Source organism: Dendropsophus ebraccatus, unplaced genomic scaffold (assembly GCF_027789765.1).
Source record: "Dendropsophus ebraccatus isolate aDenEbr1 unplaced genomic scaffold, aDenEbr1.pat pat_scaffold_988_ctg1, whole genome shotgun sequence".
Classification (NCBI taxonomy): domain Eukaryota; kingdom Metazoa; phylum Chordata; class Amphibia; order Anura; family Hylidae; genus Dendropsophus; species Dendropsophus ebraccatus.
In genome coordinates this window covers 24033-48507 of record NW_027210588.1, presented here as the reverse complement: position 1 = coordinate 48507, position 24475 = coordinate 24033, and the positions used below count along the sequence as shown (strand labels likewise).

Below are 24475 nucleotides of genomic sequence, written 5' to 3'. Positions count from 1 at the left end.
TCTGCAGCACAGTCCTCTCCCGACTCTGCAGCACAGTCCTCTCCCGACTCTGCAGCACAGTCCTCTCCCGGCTCTGCAGCACAGTCCTCTCCCGGCTCTGCAGCACAGTCCTCTCCCGGCTCTGCAGCACAGTCTTCTCCCGGCTCTGCAGCACAGTCCTCTCCCGGCTCTGCAGCACAGTCCTCTCCCGGCTCTGCAGCACAGTCCTCTCCCGGCTCTGCAGCACTGTCCTCTCCCGGCTCTGCAGCACTATCCTCTCCCGGCTCTGCAGCACAGTCCTCTCCCGGCTCTGCAGCACAGTCCTCTCCCGGCTCTGCAGCACAGTCCTCTCCCGACTCTGCAGCACAGTCCTCTCCCGGCTCTGCAGCACAGTCCTCTCCCGGCTCTGCAGCACAGTCCTCTCCCGGCTCTGCAGCACAGTCCTCTCCCGGCTCTGCAGCACAGTCCTCTCCCGGCTCCGATGCAGTGCAGTCTTCTTATGGCTTCTTCAGACCCAGACTGATCAAAACCTTTGACAATGAAACTAAAGTTCTGGGTTGATGGCAGCAGGTGCTTCTGTGGAGAGGGGACAGGATAGTCTGGAGGAGGAGGATAAAGAAGTCTGGAGGAGACAGAGGAGTCTGGAGAAAGCAGAGGAGTCTGGAGGGGGCAGGAGTGTCAGGAGGATAGAGGAGTCAGAGAGGGCAGGAGTGTCAGGAGGATAGAGGAGTCAGAGAGGGCAGGAGTGTCTATAGGGGACAATGTATTCTGGGGAAAAAACAGAAGTCTGTAGGAGGGCAGAGAAGACTGGAGGAGTTAAAGGTGTGGACCAAAATTGATTTAATTTCAATTGGTGTCAAAAAGGTATATAGATTTGTAAATTGTAAAAATCTACAGTCTTCCAGGACTTATCAGCTGCTGAATGTCCTGCAGGAAGTGGTCTATTCTCTCCAGTCTGACACAGTGCTCTCTGCTGCCACCTCTGTCCATGTCAGGAACTGTCCAGAGCAGGAGAGGTTTTCTATGGGGATTTGCTGCTGCTCTGGACAGTTCCTGACATGGACAGAGGGGGCAGCAGAGAGCAGTGTGTCACACTGGCGAGAATACACCACTTCCTGCAGGACATACAGCAGCTAATGATTTTATTTTTTTTGTTGTTGTTGCCGGAGTACCTTTTCTAACAGAGGAGTTTTGCAGGGAACAGAGGAGTCAGGAAGGGAAGGGGGTGGGGATGAGAGGGGTTAGAGGAGTCTAAACAGGATGCAATTGCAGTAGACCCCCGGCAGTGAGCACAGGACTGGGAGCGTCCAGATGAACGTCCATTGTTCCCTTCACATCCAGCATGGTAAATATTCATGTACTGGTTACAGAACTTTCCATTATGAACATGAGACCAGACCGCCGCTTTAATGTCAAGTCATTGTTATAATTTACAGTCTGCAGTGATTGGCTGATTATTACAGGGGGCGTGGCCTCAGTGTGACTTCTAGTACCAGACTGGGGGTCGGCCATGTCCTTTGCGTCCACTGCAGTGCTCCTGGTCGGGCCCGATACAGGCTGCGTAGCCCATGGCGTAGGGTATATAGCTCTGCTCCACCACACCATGCAGGAGATGAGCCATTGGACCTTTGGCAAAGATGGCGACATCCTCTCCTCCGTGCGTCTCTAACTTGAGGGGCACTGCTGACTGGGCGAGGTATTCAGCGTCCTCTGTGGAGAATGAGTTCATCAGTATAATGTATGAGGATCCAGAGGGATCTAGCAGATCCCTGGGCCACATGATGGAGCAGATCTCACCTGTGTTTACGCCTGTGATGTTCTCTCGCTTCCCTCCTTCTACCTTGAAGCCAGGTCCATTCCCATAGAGAATAGAGGTGAAAGGCATCTGGTCCACGTCACTCTCCCCCAGAGCCATTCCTGGGGGGCAAAAGAACATGTTAGAAAATGACTGAGGATGTCTGCCCCCTCCCCAGATCACTAGCCTCCAGCCTGCTACAGGAGCTGCTCTACAGAGAGAGGGAGACAGCTACAGGAGCTTCTATACAGAGAGGAGACAGCCTGCTACAGGAGCTTCTATACAGAGAGGAGACAGCCTGCTACAGGAGCTGCTCTACAGAGAGGAGACAGCCTACTACAGGAGCTGCTCTACAGAGAGGAGACAGCCTGCTACAGGAGCTTCTATACAGAGAGGAGACAGCCTGCTACAGGAGCTGCTCTACAGAGAGGGGACAGCCTGCTACAGGAGCTGCTCTACAGAGAGGAGACAGCCTACTACAGGAGCTGCTCTACAGAAAGGAGACAGCTACAGGAGCTTCTATACAGAGAGGAGACAGCCTGCTACACGAGCTGCTCTACAGAGAGGGGACAGTCTACTACAGGAGCTTCTATACAGAGAGGAGACAGCCTGCTACAGGAGCTTCCATACAGAGAGGAGACATCCTGCTACAGGAGCTGCTCTACCGAGAGGAGACAGCCTGCTACAGGAGCTTCTATACAGAGAGGAGACAGCCTGCTACAGGAGCTTCTATACAGAGAGGAGACAGCCTGCTACAGGAGCTGCTCTACAGAGAGGAGACAGCCTGCTACAGGAGCTGCTCTACAGAGAGGAGACAGCCTGCTACAGGAGCTTCTATACAGAGAGGAGACAGCCTGCTACAGGAGCTTCTATACAGAGAGGAGACAGCCTGCTACAGGAGCTGCTCTACAGAGAGGAGACAGGCTGCTACAGGAGCTTCTATACAGAGAGGAGACAGCCAGCTACAGGAGCTTCTATACAGAGAGGAGACAGCCTGCTACAGGAGCTTCTATACAGAGAGGAGACAGCCTGCTACAGGAGCTGCTCTACAGAGAGGAGACAGCCTACTACAGGAGCTGCTCTACAGAGAGGAGACAGCCTGCTACAGGAGCTTCTATACAGAGAGGAGACAGCCTACTACAGGAGCTTCTATACAGAGAGGAGACAGCCTGCTACAGGAGCTGCTCTACAGAGAGGAGACAGCCTGCTACAGAAAACCCTCTACAGAGAGGAGACAGCCTGCTACAGGAGCTGCTCTACCGAGAGGAGACAGCCTGCTACAGGAGCTTCCATACAGAGAGGAGACAGCCTGCTACAGGAGCTTCCATACAGAGAGGAGACAGCCAGCTACAGGAGCTTCTATACAGAGAGGAGACAGCCAGCTACAGGAGCTTCTATACAGAGAGGAGACAGCCTGCTACAGGAGCTGCTCTACAGAGAGGAGACAGCCTGGTACAGGAGCTGCTCTACAGAGAGGAGACAGCCTGCTACAGGAGCTGCTCTACAGAGAGGAGACTGCCTGCTACAGAAAACCCTCTACAGAGAGGAGACAGCCTGCTACAGGAGCTGCTCTACCGAGAGGAGACAGCCTGCTACAGGAGCTTCCATACAGAGAGGAGACAGCCTGCTACAGGAGCTTCCATACAGAGAGGAGACAGCCAGCTACAGGAGCTTCTATACAGAGAGGAGACAGCCAGCTACAGGAGCTTCTATACAGAGAGGAGACAGCCCGCTACAGGAGCTGCTCTACAGAGAGGAGACAGCCTGCTACAGGAGCTTCTCTACAGAGAGGAGACAGCCTGCTACAGGAGCTTCTATACAGAGAGGAGACAGCCTGTTACAGGAGCTTCTATACAGAGAGGAGACAGCCAGCTACAGGAGCTGCTCTACAGAGAGGAGACAGCCTGCTACAGGAGCTTCCATACAAAGAGGAGATAGCCTGCTACAGAAAACCCTCTACAGAGAGGAGACAGCCTGCTACAGGAGCTTCCATACAGAGAGGAGACAGCCTGCTACAGGAGCTTCTATACAGAGAGGAGACAGCCTGCTACAGGAGCTTCTATACAGAGAGGAGACAGCCTGCTACAGGAGCTGCTCTACAGAGAGAGGGAGACAGCTACAGGAGCTTCTATACAGAGAGGAGACAGCCTGCTACAGGAGCTGCTCTACAGAGAGGAGACAGCCTGCTACAGGAGCTTATATACAGAGAGGAGACAGCCTACTACAGGAGCTTCCATACAGAGAGGAGACAGCCTGCTACAGGAGCTTCCATACAGAGAGGAGACAGCCTGCTACAGGAGCTTCCATACAGAGAGGAGACAGCCTGCTACAGGAGCTGCTCTACAGAGAGGAGACAGCCTGCTACAGGAGCTTCTATACAGAGAGGAGACAGCCTGCTACAGGAGCTGCTCTACAGAGAGGAGACAGCCTGCTACAGGAGCTTCCATACAGAGAGGAGACAGCCAGCTACAGGAGCTTCTATACAGAGAGGAGACAGCCAGCTACAGGAGCTTCTATACAGAGAGGAGACAGCCAGCTACAGGAGCTTCCATACAGAGAGGAGACAGCCTGCTACAGGAGCTTCCATATAGAGAGGAGACAGCCAGCTACAGGAGCTTCTATACAGAGAGGAGACAGCCAGCTACAGGAGCTTCTATACAGAGAGGAGACAGCCTGCTACAGGAGCTGCTCTACAGAGAGGAGACAGCCTGCTACAGGAGCTGCTCTACAGAGAGGAGACAGCCTGCTACAGGAGCTGCTCTACAGAGAGGAGACTGCCTGCTACAGAAAACCCTCTACAGAGAGGAGACAGCCTGCTACAGGAGCTGCTCTACCGAGAGGAGACAGCCTGCTACAGGAGCTTCCATACAGAGAGGAGACAGCCTGCTACAGGAGCTTCCATACAGAGAGGAGACAGCCAGCTACAGGAGCTTCTATACAGAGAGGAGACAGCCAGCTACAGGAGCTTCTATACAGAGAGGAGACAGCCCGCTACAGGAGCTGCTCTACAGAGAGGAGACAGCCTGCTACAGGAGCTTCTCTACAGAGAGGAGACAGCCTGCTACAGGAGCTTCTATACAGAGAGGAGACAGCCTGCTACAGGACCTTCTATACAGAGAGGAGACAGCCAGCTACAGGAGCTGCTCTACAGAGAGGAGACAGCCTGCTACAGGAGCTTCCATACAAAGAGGAGACAGCCTGCTACAGAAAACCCTCTACAGAGAGGAGACAGCCTGCTACAGGAGCTTCCATACAGAGAGGAGACAGCCTGCTACAGGAGCTTCTATACAGAGAGGAGACAGCCTGCTACAGGAGCTTCTATACAGAGAGGAGACAGCCTGCTACAGGAGCTGCTCTACAGAGAGAGGGAGACAGCTACAGGAGCTTCTATACAGAGAGGAGACAGCCTGCTACAGGAGCTGCTCTACAGAGAGGAGACAGCCTGCTACAGGAGCTTATATACAGAGAGGAGACAGCCTACTACAGGAGCTTCCATACAGAGAGGAGACAGCCTGCTACAGGAGCTTCCATACAGAGAGGAGACAGCCTGCTACAGGAGCTTCCATACAGAGAGGAGACAGCCTGCTACAGGAGCTGCTCTACAGAGAGGAGACAGCCTGCTACAGGAGCTTCTATACAGAGAGGAGACAGCCTGCTACAGGAGCTGCTCTACAGAGAGGAGACAGCCTGCTACAGGAGCTTCCATACAGAGAGGAGACAGCCAGCTACAGGAGCTTCTATACAGAGAGGAGACAGTCTGCTACAGGAGCTTCTATACAGAGAGGAGACAGCCTGCTACAGGAGCTGCTCTACAGAGAGAGGGAGACAGCTACAGGAGCTGCTCTACAGAGAGGAGACAGCCTGCTACAGGAGCTGCTCTACAGAGAGGAGACAGCCTGCTACAGGAGCCGCTCTACAGAGAGGAGACAGCCTGCTACAGGAGCTTCTATACAGAGAGGAGACAGCCTGCTACAGGAGCTGCTCTACAGAGAGGAGACAGCCTGCTACATGAGCCACTCTACAGAGAGGAGACAGCCTGCTACATGAGCCTCTCTACCGAGAGGAGACAGCCTGCTACAGGAGCTTCTATACAGAGAGGGGCCAGCCTGCTACAGGAGCTGCTCTACAAAGAGGAGACAGCCTGCTACAAGAGCTGCTCTACAGAGAGGAGACAGCCTGCTACGGGAGCCGCTCTACAGAGAGGAGACAGCCTGCTACAGGAGCCGCTCTACAGAGAGGAGACAGCCAGCTACAGGAGCTGCTCTACAGAGAGGAGACAGCCTGCTACAGGAGCCGCTCTACAGAGAGGGGACAGTCTACTACAGGAGCTGCTCTACAGAGAGGAGACAGCCTGCTACAGGAGCCGCTCTACAGAGAGGAGACAGCCTGCTACAGGAGCTTCTATACAGAGAGGAGACAGCCTGCTACAGGAGCTTATATACAGAGAGGAGACAGCCTGCTACAGGAGCTGCTCTACAGAGAGGGGACAGCCTGCTACATGAGCTGCTCTACAGAGAGGAGACAGCCTGCTACAGGAGCTTCTATACAGAGAGGAGACAGCCTGCTACAGGAGCTGCTCTACAGAGAGGAGACAGCCTGCTACAGGAGCTTCTATACAGAGAGGAGACAGCCTACTACAGGAGCTTCTATACAGAGAGGAGACAGCCTGCTACAGGAGCTTCTATACAGAGAGGAGACAGCCTGCTACAGGAGCTTCTATACAGAGAGGAGACAGCCTGCTACAGGAGCTGCTCTACAGAGAGGAGACAGCCTGCATACATGAGCCTCTCTACCGAGAGGAGACAGCCTGCTACAGGAGCTGCTCTACAGAGAGGAGACAGCCTGCTACAGGAGCTGCTCTACAGAGAGGAGACAGCCTGCTACAAGAGCTGCTCTACAGAGAGGAGACAGCCTGCTACAGGAGCTGCTCTACAGAGAGGAGACAGCATGCTACAGGAGCTTCTATACAGAGAGGAGACAGCCTGCTACAGGAGCTGCTCTACAGAGAGGAGACAGCCTGCTACAGGAGCTTCTATACAGAGAGGAGACAGCCTGCTACAGGAGCCGCTGTACAGAGAGGGGACAGTCTACTACAGGAGCTGCTCTACAGAGAGGAGACAGCCTGCTACAGGAGCTTCTATACAGAGAGGAGACAGCCTGCTACAGGAGCTGCTCTACAGAGAGGAGACAGCCTGCTACAGAAGCTTCTATACAGAGAAGAATAGAGCCTGTCAAAAGATTTCCTCTATATACCTGCATGTCACTGTGTATTCTCTTACCAAGTATGGGGTTCCCCCTGAGCGGGTAGCCCCCATGGGTGAAGACATGGGAGTGGTCAGCAGTAACCAGGGTGAGAGTGTCCTCCTCTGAGGTCAAGGTCCCAGCCAGGCCCACAGCTCTGTCCATCTCTGCAGTCTCGTGTAGGGCTAGACTTGCCTGTCCAGCATGGTGGCCTTCGTCAATCAGTCCACCTAGAGCCATTAATGTCAGTGGTCGGAGTAATAATATCATCCACCATGAGGTTCACCACATCCGCCATCAGCCCTGAGCAATAACACTAACATGGGAGCAGGTCTGGTATGCATTATTTATTTATTTATTTTTTCTTATGTTATCTGTTTTCATTGTTGTCTAGGCCATTTATAGGCCTTGTTGTAAAATTTTCAAATTTAATAAAAAATAAATAAAAAAAAAACAACAAAAAAAAACATGGGAGCAGCTCTGCCAAACAGACACCGACCACAGCTCACCTTCCACCAGCAGGAAGAAGCCTTTGGGATTCTTTTGTAGGATGCGAATGGCGACTGTGACCATCTCCGAGAGGGAGGGGTCAGTGGACGTATTCCTCTTCTGCTCATAGTGGAGATCACCCGGCTCAAAGAGACCTAGAAAAGAAGCAGGAGGGTATGGGGGTGAAGCAGGAGGGGAGGGGGGGGGGTGAAGCAGGAGGGGAGGGGGGTGAAGCAGGAGGGGAGGGGGGGTGAAGCAGGAGGGGAGGGGGGGTGAAGCAGGAGGGGAGGGGGGGTGAAGCAGGAGGGGAGGGGGGGTGAAGCAGGAGGGGAGGGGGGTGAAGCAGGAGGGGGAGGGGGGGTGAAGCAGGAGGGGAGGGGGGGTGAAGCAGGAGGGGAGGGGGGTGAAGCAGGAGGGGAGGGGGGGGTGAAGCAGGAGGGGAGGGGAGGGTGAAGCAGGAGGGTATGGGGGTGAAGCAGGAGGGGAGGGGGGGTGAAGCAGGAGGGGAGGGGGGTGAAGCAGGAGGGGGAGGGGGGGTGAAGCAGGAGGGGAGGGGGGTGAAGCAGGAGGGGAGGGGGGGTGAAGCAGGAGGGGAGGGGGGGTGAAGCAGGAGGGGAGGGGGGTGAAGCAGGAGGGGAGGGGGGGTGAAGCAGGAGGGGAGGGGGGGGTGAAGCAGGAGGGGAGGGGGAGGGTGAAGCAGGAGGGTATGGGGGTGAAGCAGGAGGGGAGGGGGTGAAGCAGGAGGGGAGGGGGGGGTGAAGCAGGAGGGGAGGGGGGGTGAAGCAGGAGGGGAGGGGGGTGAAGCAGGAGGGGAGGGGGGTGAAGCAGGAGGGGAGGGGGTGAACCAGGAGGGGAGGGGGGGTGAAGCAGGAGGGGAGGGGGTGAAGCAGGAGGGGAGGGGGGGTGAAGCAGGAGGGGAGGGGGTGAACCAGGAGGGGAGGGGGGGTGAAGCAGGAGGGGAGGGGGTGTGAACCAGGAGGGGAGGGGGGGTGAAGCAGGAGGGGAGGGGTATGGGGGTGGGGCAGGAGGGCATTCCCATCATTGCTGAGTGAGAACCAGGCAGACACGAGATGTGGCTACTACTCACCCATCAGGTAGTCCACCTTTCTTGGGTCGAGTTCCATCAGCTGACTCCTATTCCAGATGTAACAAGAGACCTAGAACACACAATGGATTTATCCTGAAATACTCATTATTGTATTATCTCTGATCACATCCGGAGCCGTATCCCATCCACCACTGTGCCGGATACAGGGATCGGGATGCTCGCGGGATTATAGCGTTGGGTAGTCCTCCAGGCTCCTCTATCCTCTCTAGGCTCCTCTATCCCCTCCAGACTTCTCTATCCCCTCCAGGCTCCTCTATCCCCTCCAGGCTCCTCTATCCCCTCCAGGCTCCTCTATCCCCTCCAGGCTCCTCTATCCCCTCCAGACTTCTCTATCCCCTCCAGACTTCTCTATCCCCTCCAGGCTCCTCTATCCCCTCCAGGCTCCTCTATCCCCTCCAGGCTCCTCTATCCCCTCCAGACTTCTCTATCCCCTCCAGGCTCCTCTATCCCCTCCAGGCTCCTCTATCCCCTCCAGGCTCCTCTATCCCCTCCAGACTTCTCTATCCCCTCCAGGCTCCTCTATCCCCTCCAGGCTCCTCTATCCCCTCCAGGCTCCTCTATCCCCTCCAGACTTCTCTATCCCCTCCAGACTTCTCTATCCCCTCCAGGCTCCTCTATCCCCTCCAGACTTCTCTATCCCCTCCAGACTTCTCTATCCCCTCCAGGCTCCTCTATCCCCTCCAGACTTCTCTATCCCCTCCAGGCTCCTCTATCCCCTCCAGGCTCCTCTATCCCCTCCAGGCTCCTCTATCCCCTCCAGACTTCTCTATCCCCTCCAGACTTCTCTATCCCCTCCAGGCTCCTCTATCCCCTCCAGGCTCCTCTATGCCCTCCAGACTTCTCTATCTCCTCCAGGCTCCTTTGTTCTCACTCCTCTCACTCCTGTCTGGAGGACCCACTTCTTCAACGTTTCTTCATTTATAAAGGCTGTGTGGGTAGGCTGGACCTTGTAGTTCCACCTGGTACCTGCGGGGGCCTCGGGTCAGGGCCAGTTTTCGTAGCTGTGATGTCACCGTTCAGACCTGCATCCTACCATATGGAACTGCAGCTCACCCGTAGTGTCGCATCTATGTTTCTCACCTTTGAGGGCGGTTTCTTCTTGTACCAGAGACCCACTAAGTCCTGTCCGTCCAGTCTTGTGCCGTTAGCTTGGGGGTCCTGGGGGTACTCCACATCGGGGGTGGCGTTTGGGTACATGTACATTCTGCCTCCTCCCATAAGCACCTGCACAAAAATAAAGGAAATGCGTCATAGCTGCGATGTGACTACTACCCCCAACATCCCATGTGTGGCCCCGGGGCCCCTCACCTCTATATCTGCTATGTTGTTAATCAGTTGCCAGGCGATATCCTTACAGCCCTGACGGATGGCGTCTGGTGGCATGTCAGCGTCTGAGTACCAGTTACGATTAGCGCTGTGGGCATACGCACCGGCTGGGGTGGCGTGATTGATCCGGGTCGTCGTTACCACACCCACCGACTTCCCTAAAGATGATTGACATTAATAACCAGCCCCTATATCAGAGGTAGTCACAGCTCCGCCCCATGCATGACATCACTGATATTACATAATGACATCTATTAGTGCTGACAACCAGCCTCTATATTAGAGGTAGTCACAGCCCCGCCCCCTTCATGACATCAATGATATAATATAATGACATCTATCACTCCTGACAACAAGACACTATAACATGTCTGAGATGTAGTGAAAGCTCCGCCCCCTGCATGACATCACTGATATAATATAATGACATCTATTACTGCTGACAACCAGCCCCTATATCAGAGGTAGTCACAGCTCCGCCCCCTGCATGACATCACTGATATAATATAATGACATCTATTACTGCTGACAACCAGCCCCTATATCAGAGGTAGTCACAGCTCCGCCCCTTGCATGACATCACAGATATAATATAATGACATCTATTACTGCTGACAACCAGCCCCTATATCAGAGGTAGTCACAGCTCCGCCCCCTGGATTGATGAATTCTTGGCACACACCTGCCGCCTTGGCCCACTTCAGGATGGAGTCCACCTCGTTGCCCTTGGATGTATTACAGGATCCTAGCTCCGTGGCGGCGCTCAGCCCGATGACTCCTCTATTGGTCTTCACCCCACACAGGAAAGCGGTGGCCGTTCCTGCACTGTCCGAGACCTGGGAGTTCGTGTTGTACGTCTGTAAAGAGACATTAGACAGTGGTCACCAGGACCCCAGGAGCTCACAATCTAATCTGTCATCAGCCAGCAGGTAACCCCCCAGTACTAGGACTCTCACCCATCATGTAGGGGTCTCCAGATATGGCAGGCGGTCCTCTTTGCCCCAGTGTCACCTCGGCTCCTCTAGTCCTTTTTGCCCCAACAGCCCCCCTCCCCCATACCTTTCTTACCTTCGACAAAGCCACATAAGGGAATTTTTCCATCTCCAGGCGACTATTTTCTCCCGGTCCCCCGTCCTTCTGTCCTCGGAGAATCCGGGTGGCAGTGACCGTCGATATTCCCATTCCTGCCGCAACAAAACCAACAACATTCATTATTAGGGGTCAGATCAACAGGAGAAGCCCACAGCTTAGCCGTGCCCAGCCAATTCTGCCGAGAGGTCAGTCAGGACAGATCGGACAGGACCTTATAGAGGGGATCTTATAGACAGGACCTTATAGAGGGGATCTTATAGACAGGACCTTATAGAGGGGATCTTATAGACAGGACCTTATAGAGGGGATCTTATAGACAGGACCTTATAGAGGGGATCTTATAGACAGGACCTTATAGAGGGATCTTATAGACAGGACCTTATAGAGGGGATCTTATAGACAGGACCTTATAGAGGGATCTTATAGACAGGACCTAATAGACAAGACCTTATAGACAGGTGTGGTGTCCCACCACGGGTGTTTCGTGTTTCTCCTTCACACCTGTCACAAAAGCTTTTTCTCCAGGTTACATAGTTACATAGTTAATACGGTTGAAAAAAAGACACATGTCCATCAAGTTCAACCAAGAAGGTAATGGATACAGGGGAGGGGGAGGGGTGATAGGCTCTATACATATGCATTTATATTATTTTGCTCTAAGAACTTGTCTAGGCCGGTTTTGAAGCCCTCTACTGTTTTTGCTGTGACCAGATCCTGGGGTGACTGTTCCACAGATTCACAGTTCTCATGGTAAAGAAGGCTTGTTGCCTCCGGAGATTGAACCTTTTTTTCTCCAGGCGGAGGCAGCGCCCCCCTTGTCTCTCCAGGCGGAGGCAGCGCCCCCTTGTCTCTCCGGGCGGAGGCAGTGCCCCCTTGTCTCTCCAGGCGGAGGCAGTGCCCCCTTGTCTCTCCAGGCGGAGGCAGCGCCCCCTTGTCTCTCCAGGCGGAGGCAGCGCCCCCTTGTCTCTCCGGGCGGATGCAGCGCCCCCTTGTCTCTCCAGGTGGAGGCAGTGCCCCCTTGTCTCTCCAGGCGGAGGCAGTGCCCTCTTGTCTCTCCAGGTGGAGGCAGTGCCCCCTTGTCTATCCAGGCGGAGGCAGTGCCCTCTTGTCTCTCCAGGCGGAGGCAGCGCCCCCTTGTCTATCCAGGCCGAGGCAGTGCCCTCTTGTCTCTCCAGGCGGAGGCAGCGCCCTCTTGTCTCTCCAGGCGGAGGCAGCGCCCCTTGTCTCTCCGGGCGGAGGCAGAGCCCCCTTGTCCTTTGAGGGGGTTTTACCTGGAACATCTTTTCCCCATATTTCTTGTAGGGGCCATTTATATATATAAATAAATTAATCATATCTCCCCTTAAACGTCTCTTCTCCAGACTAAACAAATGTAATTCTTTTAATCTCTCCTCATAACTAAGATGCTCCATTCCCCTATTAGTTTAGTTGCCCGTCTTTGTACCCTCTCCAGCTCTAGAACATCCTTTTTATGAATCGGGTTCCAAAACTGGACGACATACTCCAGATGAGGCCGCACCAAAGCTTTATAAAGCGGTAATATTATATCCCTGTCCCGTGAGTACAGGCCTGTTATATACATGACAATATCCTGCTGCCCTTAGAAGCAGCTGACTGACATTGTGTGCTGTTCTGTAGTCTATTATCTACACGTACACCCAGATCCTTCTCTATCAGTGACTCTCCCAGAATAACTCCCCCCAGGACATATGATGCATGCGGGTTATTAGTACCCAGGTGCATACCTTTACATTTATCCACATTGAACCTCATTTGCCAAGTGGACGCCCAAACACTCAGTGTGTCTAAGTCATCCTGTAACATCTGCACATCCTCCATAGACTGTACTGTACTACAAAGCCTGTAACATCTGCACATCCTATATAGACTGTACTGTACTACAAAGCCGGTAACATCTGCACATCCTCCATAGACTGTACTGTACTGCACATCCTGTAACATCTGCACATCCTCCATAGACTGTACTGTACTACAAAGCCTGTAACATCTGCACATCCTATATAGACTGTACTGTACTACAAAGCCTGTAACATCAGCACATCCTCCATAGACTGTGCTGTACTACATAGCCTGTAACATCTGCACATCCTCCATAGACTGTACTGTACTACAAAGCTTGGTGTCATCTGCAAAGATAGAAACATTGCTGTTAATTCCATTCTCAATATCATTAATAAACAAGTTAAACAGAAGAGGGCCCAGTACTGACCCTTGGGGTACACCACTTATTATCGGGGACCATTCGGAGTAGGAATCATTGACCACCACTCTCTGGGTACGATTATTAAGCCAGTTTTCAATCCAGTTACACATTAAATTTTCCAAACCGATAGACTTTAACTTCCCCATCAGACGTCCATGAGGAACTGTGTCAAACGCTTTTGCAAAATCCAGGTACACAATATCCACAGCCGCGCCGCCATCCAGGCTGCTGGTTATCACTTATAATACTATTAGCCACTACATATTCCTGGATGTAGTCCATTATAAGCCCCTCAAATAGTTTCCCCACAATGGACGTTAAGCTTACAGGTCTGTAGTTACCTGGGGAAGTTCTAAAGCCCTTTTTGAAGATCGGCACTACATTTGCATTACGCCAGTCCCTCGGCACAATACCAGTAAGCAAAGAATCACGGAATATTTCATACAAGTAGAGAAATTACAGAACTGAGTTCCCTAAGAACTCTGGGGTGCAATCCATCAGGCACTGGAGCTTTGCTTACATTGAGTTTATTTAATTTATCTTGGACCATATCTATAGTAAACCAGTTCAGTACATTACATGTGTTAGCAGCACTGGCCCCACCCACCTCAGTACTGGCCCCACCCACCATAGCTCCATCCTCTTCTTTTGTATATACAGAACTGAAGAAGCCATTAAGTAACTCAGCTTTCTCTTGATCCCCAGTTATTAACTCCCCGTCACCATTATTTAGGGGTCCTACATGCTCTGACCTTGGTTTTTTTGCATTAATATATTTGAAGAATTTTTTGGGGTTTCTTTTGCTATCTATAGCTACCTGCCTTTCATTGTGAATTTTTGCTGCTTTTATTACATTTTTACAGGTTTTATTGTATTCTTTGTAATGTTTAAAGGCTACAGCTGACCCCTCTGATTTGTATTTTTTGAGTGCCCCTTTTTTCTCATTTATAGCCCTTCTAACCTCGGTTGTAAGCCATGTGGGATTTGATTTTTACCGTTTATATTTGTTACCCATAGGAATATATTTGCAAGTACAGTTATTTAATGTGGATTTGAAGATTTCCCATTTATTAGCTGCATCAGTATGTGACAGCACCTGCTCCCAGTCTATGGTGATGAAAGTATTCTCTAATTTCACCACTAGATGTCAGTGTTTTATATGTATGCTCATATATGGTACAGCTGAAGCTACCAAAGGGTTAATGTTTTGTTTATACCATGTGTTTTTTCTGACCTATGGGATATGCTCTCTACTCTCAGCCTATCCCTTCTTTTCTTTCTTTTGCACACATTCCTTTCCACCACTCACAGGGTTCCTTGCATAGTCCCTGTAGGAGGTTACTTGGTGGGAGGAGGTGTAGCTTCAGTCTTATCCAGACACACAGAGCGAACATCCCTGCTGTAGCCAAGCCAGGGCCTAGCTCTCCCAGGACCCTTGTCCGGGATAGTTCAGTGTGGTCTAGTGAGTTGGTGGGACACAGGTGTGTAGATGCAACCAGAGACACTCAGTTCTTCTATCTAATATATCTACTATGCAGTGCTAGACACTACAGAGGGAGAAAAGTCGGGGATCATCCTAGCCCACGCTGAGAACCACTCAACAAAGTGCAGGGCAGTATCCTACTATACAAGAGCAACTAGCCTAGACAGAACAAAGCTACCAGAGGGTCTACGTATACTATCTCGCAGTGCAAGTTAGCCGGGAAGACTCGGACACTTAGCTTCACCCAGGTAACCAAGGCTGGGCTTGTATCACCTATTAGGATGAGTATCTGACACTGTAGGGCAGAAGGTGGTCAGACCATAGTCTAAACACGGGTAAAAGTATCTCACTACTCAAGTATTGTTCTAAAAGCTCTGGCAGAGCAAAGATCAACATTGGGTTAGGACTTGCACTGGCGTCACGACAACCACCATCACTGGATGTGTTCATTGACCGGTTACTGAGCTAGAAGACACTACACCAGGAGCATTCCAGGAGACACTACACCGGGAGCCCTCCAGGAGACACTACACCAGGAACACGCTAGGAGACACTACACCGGGAGCCCCCCAGGAGACTACACCGGGAGCCCTCCAGGAGACACTACACCGGGAGCCCCCCAGGAGACACTACACCGGGAGCCCCCCAGGAGACACTACACCAGGAGCCCTCCAGGAGACACTACACCGGGAGCCCCCCAGGAGACTACACCGGGAGCCCTCCAGGAGACACTACACCAGGAGCCCTCCAGGAGACAATACACCGGGAGCCCCCCAGGAGACACCACACCGGGAGCACGCCAGGAGACACTACACCGGGAGCACCCCAGGAGACACTACACCAGGAGCACGCCAGGAGACACTACACCGGGAGCCCCCCAGGAGACACTGCACTAGGAGCACCCCAGGAGACACTACACCAGGAGCACGCCAGGAGACACTACTCCGGGAGCACCCCAGGAGACACTACACCAGGAGCACCCCAGGAGACACTACACCAGGAGCATCCCAGGAGACACTACACCGGGAGCCCCCCAGGAGACTACACCAGGAGCATTCCAGGAGACACTACACCGGGAGCCCCCCAGGAGACACTACACCAGGAGCACGCCAGGAGACACTACACCGGGAGCACTCCAGGAGACACTACACCGGGAGCCCCCCAGGAGACACTACACCAGGAGCACGCCAGGAGACACTACACCGGGAGCACCCCAGGAGACACTACACCAGGAGCATCCCAGGAGACACTACACCGGGAGCCCCCCAGGAGACTACACCAGGAGCATTCCAGAAGACACTACACCGGGAGCCCCCCAGGAGACACTACACCAGGAGCACGCCAGGAGACACTACACCGGGAGCCCTCCAGGAGACACTACACCGGGAGCCCCCCAGGAGACACTACACCAGGAGCACGCCAGGAGACACTACACCGGGAGCCCCCCAGAAGACACTACACCAGGAGCACCCCAGGAGACACTACAGCGGGAGCACCCCAGAAGACACTACACCAGGAGCACCCCAGGAGACACTACATCGGGAGCCCCCCAGGAGACACTGCACTAGGAGCACCCCAGGAGACACTACACCAGGAGCATCCCAGGAGACACTACACCAGGAGCACCCCAGGAGACACTACACCAGGAGCATCCCAGGAGACACTACACCAGGAGCACGCCAGGAGACACTACACCGGGAGCAGGGGCGTAACTAGGATTCATGGGGCCCCATAGCAAAAAACTGAATGGGGCCCCCCCTTGCCCAACATCCTCACCTGGCCCACCCAGCTGTAAGAACGAAGAAACGCTGCGTCGGGCAAGATAATTACTGTATGTGTGGACGCTCTTATGGCTGGAGGTACAAAGCTGCCTCCGGCAACGTGTTGTGAGCCCTACATGTACCCATATGGCCGCTAGTGTACTGTGCCACCGTCTCCCCCTTGTGTACCCTGTCATCATCTTATCTGTTGCAGAACTACAACTCCTATTATGTGATGTAGTCCTACATATTATCCCACACACCATGCTGGGGGATGTATTCCTGCATATTACCACACCATGCTGGGAGATGTAGTCCTGTATATTCCCACACACCATGCTGGGGGATGTAGTCCTGTATATTACCATGCACCATGCTGGGAGATGTAGTCCTGCATATTACCACACACCATGCTGGGAGATGTAGTCCTGCATATTACCACACACCATGCTGGGAGATGTAGTCCTGTATATTACCACACACCATGCTGAGAGATGTAGTCCTGTATATTCCCACACACCATGCTGGGGGATGTAGTCCTGTATATTACCATGCACCATGCTGGGAGATGTAGTCCTGTATATTACCCCACACTATGCGGGGAGATGTAGTCCTGTATATTACCCCACACACCATGCTGGGAGATGTAGTCCTGTATATTCCCACACACCATGCTGGGGGATGTAGTCCTGTATATTACCATGCACCATGCTGGGAGATGTAGTCCTGTATATTCCCACGCACCATGCTGGGAGATGTAGTCCTGCATATTACCACACACCATGCTAGGATATGTAGTCCTGTATATTCCCACACACCATGCTGGGAGATGTAGTCCTGTATATTCCCACACACCATGCTGGGAGATGTAGTCCAGTATATTACCACACACCATGCTGGGAGATGTAGTCCTGCATATTACCACACATCATGCTGGGAGATGTAGTCCTGTATATTACCACGCACCATGCTGGGAGATGTAGTCCTGTATATTCCCACGCACCATGCTGGGAGATGTAGTCCTGCATATTACCACACACCATGCTGGGAGATGTAGTCCTGTATATTACCACACACCATGCTGGGAGATGTAGTCCTGTATATTACCACACACACACCATGCTGGGAGATGTAGTCCTGTATATTACCACACACCATGCTGGGAGATGTAGTCCTGTATATTACCACACACACCATGCTGGGGATGTAGTCCTGTATATTATCACACACCATGCTGGGGAGATGTAGTCCTGTATATTACCACACACACCATGCTGGGGATGTAGTCCTGCATATTACCACACAGCATGCTGGGAGATGTAGTCCTGTATATTATCACACACCATGCTGGGAGATGTAGTCCTGTATATTATCACACACAGCATGCTGGGGGATGTAGTCCTGTATATTACCACACACCATGCTGGGAGATGTAGTCCTGTATATTACCACACACCATGCTGGGAGATGTAGTCCTGTATATTACCACACACCATGCTGGGAGATGTAGTCCTGCATATTACCACACATCATGCTGGGAGATGTCGTCCTGTATATCCCCTGCTATGAACTGCCAATAGGGCATGATGGGGGTTGTAGTTCTGCAACTTGAATATCCACAGACTGCAAAGTTACAACTCCCACCATGCACTGTTAGCAGGACATAGTGGGGGTTGTAATTTTCTGGGGGTAATCTCACCTGTCCTGGTTCCTGTTTCGTCCTCTGGTCCTGTGTGTCTGCTCTGCCCGCCTTCCTCTTCTCTCTGGTCTGGGGGGATGATGGTCTGAGTTTGGGGGGGTGATACAGGCTGGGGGGGATTGACTCTGGGACACTGCGGGGGTGGGGATTGGCTCCAGGACAATGGGGGGGGGGGGGGGAGTTGGCCCTGGGACACTGTGGGGAAGGGTGGGGGTGATGCTGGGACACTGGGGGGGGGGGGGGGAGTTGTCCCTGGGACACTGCGGGGGAGGGGGACTTTGGGGACACTGTATGGAGGGTGGGTGCTCCTGGGGACAAACCGTGGGAGGGGGGCGGGCTGGGTCTGCTGGGGACATACTATGTGGTGGTGGGGGGGGCTGGGGCTGCTGGGGACACACTATGTGAGGGGGGGGGGCCTGGGGCTGCTGGGGACACAATATGTTGGAGGGGGCTGGGGACACACTATGTGGTGGTGGGGGGGGCTGCTGGGGACACACTATGTGAGGGGGGGAGGGGCCTGGGGCTGCTGGGGACACAATATGTTGGAGGGGGGCTGGGGCCGCTGGATTAGGGTGGGGTCGCAGGACGGGAGCCACAGAGGGCACTGGACCCGCCGGTCGGGGACGCAGGAGATACCGTACGGGGGCGGGGCCGCAAGGTATGCTGGATGGGGGCGGGGGCTGCATGTTATACTGGACAGGGGGACGCAGGGGATGCCGGACGGACGCAGGGGACGCTGACGGGGAGGGGCCTCCGGACGGGGGACGCCGGGCACATTGCAGCTGGGCATTTGCAGCACCCGGGAGGCCCGCTCAGCGGCCGGTTGCTGCAAGTGTCTGGTCAGGGGGCCCAATCCATTTCAGAATCGGGCACCGGGCCCCCTGATGCGGCGGGCCCCATAGCAACCGCTACGGTTGCTATGGCGGTAGTTCTGCCACTGACCGGGAGCACCCCAGGAGACACTGCACTAGGAGCACGCCAGGAGACACTACACCAGGAGCACGCCAGGAGACATTACACCAGGAGCCCCCCAGGAGACACTACACCAGGAGCGCCCCAGGAGACCCTACTCCGGTAACATCCCAAGGAGTCCCAACACCGGAGCACCCCAGGAGACAATACACTGGGAACACCCCAGGAGACACTACAGCAGGAGCCCCCCAGGAGATACTACACTGGGAGCATCCCAGGAGACACTACACCAGGAGCATCCCAGGAAACACTACACCGGGAGCACGCCAGGAGACATTACACCAGGAGCACGCCAGGAGACACTACAGCAGGAGCCCCCCAGGAGATACTACACCGGGAGCCCCCCAGGAGATACTACACCGGGAGCACGCCAGGAGACACTACACTGGGAGCACCCCCAGGAGACACTACACCGGGAGCATCCCAGAAGACACTACACCAGGAGCACCCCAGTAGACACTACACCGAGAACATACGAGGAGACCCTACACCGGGACACTATACAAAGACACTACACCGGGAGCACCCCAGGGGACCCTGACCGGGAATAAACCAGGAGACCCTACACCTGGAGCACCCCAGGAGACAATATATAGAGAAACTGCAACAGGAGTACCCCAGGAGACACTACACCGGGAACACCCCCAGGATACACTACATTGGGAGCACCCCAGGAGACACTACACCGGGAACACCCCCAGGATACACTACATTGGGAGCACCCCAGGAGACACTACACCGGGAGCACCCCAGGACACACTATATTGGGAGCACCCCAGGAGACACTACACCGGGAGCACCCCAGGATACACTATATTGGGAGCACCCCAGGAGACAATACACTGGCACACTATACAGAGACCCTACACCTGGAGAACCCCAGGATAAACTACACCGAGAGCACCCCAAGGAGATACTACACCAAGAGCACCCCAGGAGACAGTACACCGGGAGCCCCCCAGGAGACAGTACACCGGGAGCCCCCCAGGAGACACTACAACAGGAGCCCCCCAGGAGATACTACACCTACACAGAGACACTACACCAGGAACACCCCAGGAGATGCTAGACTAGGAGCACCCCCAGGAGACACTACAGCGGGAGCACCCCAGGAAACAATACACAGGGAGCACCCCACGAGACACTACACCGGGAGCACCCCAGGATACACTACACTGGGAGCACCCCACGAGACACTACACCGGGAGCACCCCAGGAAACACTACACAGGGAGCACCCCACGAGACACTACACCGGGAGCACCCCAGGAGACACTACACCGGGAGCCCCCCAGGAGATACTACACCTACACAGAGACACTACACCAGGAACACCCCAGGAGATGCTAGACTGGGAGCACCCCCAGGAGACACTACAGCGGGAGCGCCCCAGGAAACACTACACCGGGAGCCCCCCAGGAGATACTACACCTACACAGAGACACTACACCAGGAACACCCCAGGAGATGCTAGACTGGGAGCACCCCCAGGAGACACTACAGCGGGAGCGCCCCAGGAAACACTACACAGGGAGCACCCCAGGATACACTACACTGGGAGCACCCCACTAGACACTGCACCAGCACACTATATAGAGACACTACACTGGGAGCACCCCGCAAAACACTACACTGACGAGCACACCAGAGACACTACACCGGAGGAACCCCAGGAAATACTACACCGGGAGAGCCCCAAGATACACTACACCGGGAGCACCCCAAGATACACTACACCGGGAGCACCCCAAGATACACTACACCGGGAGCACCCCAAGATACACTACATCGGGAGCACCCCAGGATACATATTTGTAACATGTAGTTGCTCAGGAGTGTTGAGCCAGCACTCCAGGGAGTGACACTTGTCAGGATGATACATGACAGCAAGGCGGTGACATTGGGCACTACCTCACCCAGATCACTGATGCCCATCACCCGGAAACATAGTGATGCCTTGTGCCAATGTCGCCCTTACAAGGAAGATCCATTAAACCTTGCGACTTCTGCATGTCTGGTGTCAGCCATCAGCTGTATGGGGCTTGTGAGCAGGTGACGCTGTGACCCATCGCCATGCGGTGCTCGCTGTAATGGGTCACACATGCAGCTTGTACCCACCATCTCCCAGGAACATGATGAGGTTCCTGGCAACGTTCATGTTCAGTCTCTGCAGTCTCAGGGCTTCTTCCAGGGTCTGACGGCTCAGGTCTCTCCAGTACTGCGGCTCCTTCTCTACATCTGTGACAAGAAGAACAGTCAGAGGGATGAAGAGTCAACTGACACAATCCTAAACCGGACATAGCAACTTATGCCCCACAGTCAGGGAATACAGAGTACAGCTACAACACAGCAACAGCCGTTACATCATGGCTTACCCTCCAGAGCTGCACTCACTATTCTGCTGTTACATCAAGTCTTATGCTCCAGAGCTGCACTCACATGATGTAAGAGCAGAATAGTGAGTGCAGCTCTGGAGGATGAGACATAACGTAACAGCAGAATAATGAGTGCAGCTCTGGAGGATGAGACATGACGTTACAGCAGAATAGTGAGTGCAGCTCTGGAAGATAAGACATGATGTAAGAGCAGAATAGTGAGTGCAGCTCTGGAGGATGAGACATGATGTAACAGTAGAAAAGTGAGTGCAGCTCTGGAGGATAAGACATGATGTAACAGCAGAATAGTGAGTGCAGCTCTGGAGGATAAGACATGATGTAAGAGCAGAATAGTGAGTGCAGCTCTGGAGGATGAGACATGATGTAACAGTAGAATAGTGAGTGCAGCTCTGGAGGATAAGACATAACGTAACAGCAGAATATTGAGTGCAGCTCTGGAGGATGAGACATGACGTTACAGCAGAATAGTGAGTGCAGCTCTGGAAGATAAGACATGATGTAAGAGCAGAATAGTGAGTGCAGCTCTGGAGGATGAGACATGATGTAACAGTAGAAAAGTGAGTGCAGCTCTGGAGGATAAGACATGATGTAACAGCAGAATAGTGAGTGCAGCTCTGGAGGATAAGACATGATGTAAGAGCAGAATAGTGAGTGCAGCTCTGGAGGATGAGACATGATGTAAGAGCAGAATAATGAGTGCTGCTCTGGAGGATGAGACATGATGTAAGAGCAGAATAGTGAGTGCAGCTCTGGAGGATAACACATGATGTATCAGCAGAATAGTGAGTGCAGCTCTGGAGGATGAGACATGACGTTACAGCAGAATAGTGAGTGCAGCTCTGGAGGATAACACATGATGTAACAGCAGAATAGTGAGTGCAGCTGTGGATGATAAGACATAATGTAACAGCAGAATAATGAGTGCAGCTCTGGAGGATAACACATGATGTATCAGCAGAATAGCGTGTGCAGCTCTGGAGGATGAGACATGATGTAACAGCAGAATAGTGAGTGCAGCTCTGGAGGATAAGACATAATGTAACAGCAGAATAATGAGTGCAGCTCTGGAGGATGAGACATGATGTAACAGCAGAATAGTGAGTGCAGCTCTGGAGGATAAGACATGATGTAAGAGCAGAGTAGTGAGTGCAGCTGTGGATGATAAGACATAATGTAACAGCAGAATAATGAGTGCAGCTCTGGAGGATGAGACATGATGTAAGAGCAGAGTAGTGAGTGCAGCTCTGGAGGTGACAGGACATGCAGTTTGGGGCAGTATAAGGAGATTATGTCTTCTCTGTGATGTTCTTTCTTAGCACAGATCCCACATACAGACAAATACATATTGCCGGACCCTTCACCAGCGCTCACCTGGGAATTTTCCGGGCACTGCCAGCCTCGCCAGCTGCAGCACTGATACCCACACCAGGATGCTCTTCATGGCGGCTGCCTGGTCTTCTCTGCTGTTACGGGCTGTAGACTCTCATGGCTTGGCGCTGGCAGCCTGGGCTCCTGGAGCAGTGAGGCTTATATTTCAGCTGGCAGGGCGGGGGCATCTTGGCCAGGGGCGGATTAACTTTTCCATAGGCCCCGGGCTGTTCACCAAGCCTGGGCCCCCCCCACCCCACTGTAACTATGGCGGCACTAGCCTGGGCCCCCCCACCCCACTGTAACTATGGCAGCACTAGCCTGGGCCCCCCCACCCCCACTGTAACTATGGCAGCACTAGCCTGGCGTTCATAGTACAGGAGAGATAATGTCATAATGTCCTGATTTGTGAAAAATTGCCACAAAAAACAGTGAATCATGTGAATCATGGCGGAAGTGTAGCCGGGTGACAGTACACCACTGAAAGTCTTTTTGGGTGGTCATGGGCCCCCCAGGAGCTCAGGGCCCCAGGCTGCTGCCCGAAACGCCCCGATTATGATCCACTACTGATCTTGGCATCTGCATTCATTGTCCTCCTTATCTCGGTTGCATCATTAGACGCCAGGCACCGCGCCAGGGCTCCTGGATCTGACACCCCACACCTTAAAGGGGTACTCCTAGTATGTAAATGAGCCCTAATCACCAGGTGATGGAGCCTTCCGGGGCTGCACCACACCTTGCCTTCATTTCATCAACAAGATCTCTGCTTGCTGACAGTGACTGTCTATAGTATTATTATATAGGACTGTATATAGTATTATATAGGACTGTATATAGTATTATAAGATGGTATATAGTATTATATAGGACTGTATATAGTATTATCCAGGACTGTATATAGTATTATCCAGGACTGTATATAGCATATACCACCTCACAGCTGAGGGTTTGTTTGCATTGTATCAGTGTATACCAGCTGCCGCACATCTCTCACGTGCTGTTTGCTACAATGTATCAGCGCAGGAAAGTTGGAGAAGCTGGTATAAGTTTGTGCCCCCTGGTTGCCTGGCACTCACACTGAGCGCTGCCCACGCGGAGTTAATGTTCTCATCCCACACGACTAGATAATTGCCGCTCATAATCGTGTGATCGTGTTCTACTGATGACTGACAGGAGGAACAACAGAGCCGCACGTGCTGCATGACGAGCTGTATAAGGGGCAGGGGTCACTGAGGCAGAGATATAGGGGGGCAGGGGTCACCAGAGCAGAGCTATAGGGGGGCAGGGGTCACTGAGGCAGAGATATAGGGGGGCAAGGGTCACCAGAGCAGAGCTATAGGGGGGCAGGGGTCACCAGGACAGAGCTATAGGGGTGCAGGGGTCACCGGGACAGAGCTATAGGGGTACAGGGGTAGCCAGAGCAGAGCTATAGGGGGGCAGGGGTCACCGGGACAGAGCTATAGGGGTGCAGGGGTCACCGGGACAGAGCTATAGGGGGGCAGGGGTCACCGGGACAGAGCTATAGGGGGGCAGGGTTCACCGGG

At 53.4% G+C, this 24475-nt stretch overlaps 1 protein-coding gene across 2 annotated transcripts; it reads right to left on the bottom strand.

The window, feature by feature from the left end:
- Nucleotides 1-1102: 1102 nt before the first annotated feature.
- Nucleotides 1103-23175, bottom strand: LOC138781780 (alkaline phosphatase, tissue-nonspecific isozyme-like). Of its 2 annotated transcripts, XM_069956785.1 has the most exons (11): nt 22935-23175; nt 21286-21405; nt 11007-11122; nt 10621-10795; nt 9921-10096; nt 9693-9836; nt 8592-8661; nt 7525-7659; nt 7054-7245; nt 1777-1896; nt 1103-1689 (listed from the first exon to the last, which is right to left on the bottom strand). In XM_069956785.1, exons 1-11 carry the CDS (start codon nt 23002-23004, stop codon nt 1466-1468), a joined length of 1542 nt encoding a protein of 513 aa, XP_069812886.1. In that variant the 5' UTR covers nt 23005-23175; the 3' UTR covers nt 1103-1465. The 2 variants fall into 2 exon arrangements, with proteins under 2 accessions (XP_069812886.1, XP_069812887.1); XM_069956786.1 differs by lacking the exons at nt 21286-21405; nt 22935-23175 and adding an exon at nt 18197-18277.
- Between the last annotated feature and the right edge of the window lie 1300 nt (nt 23176-24475).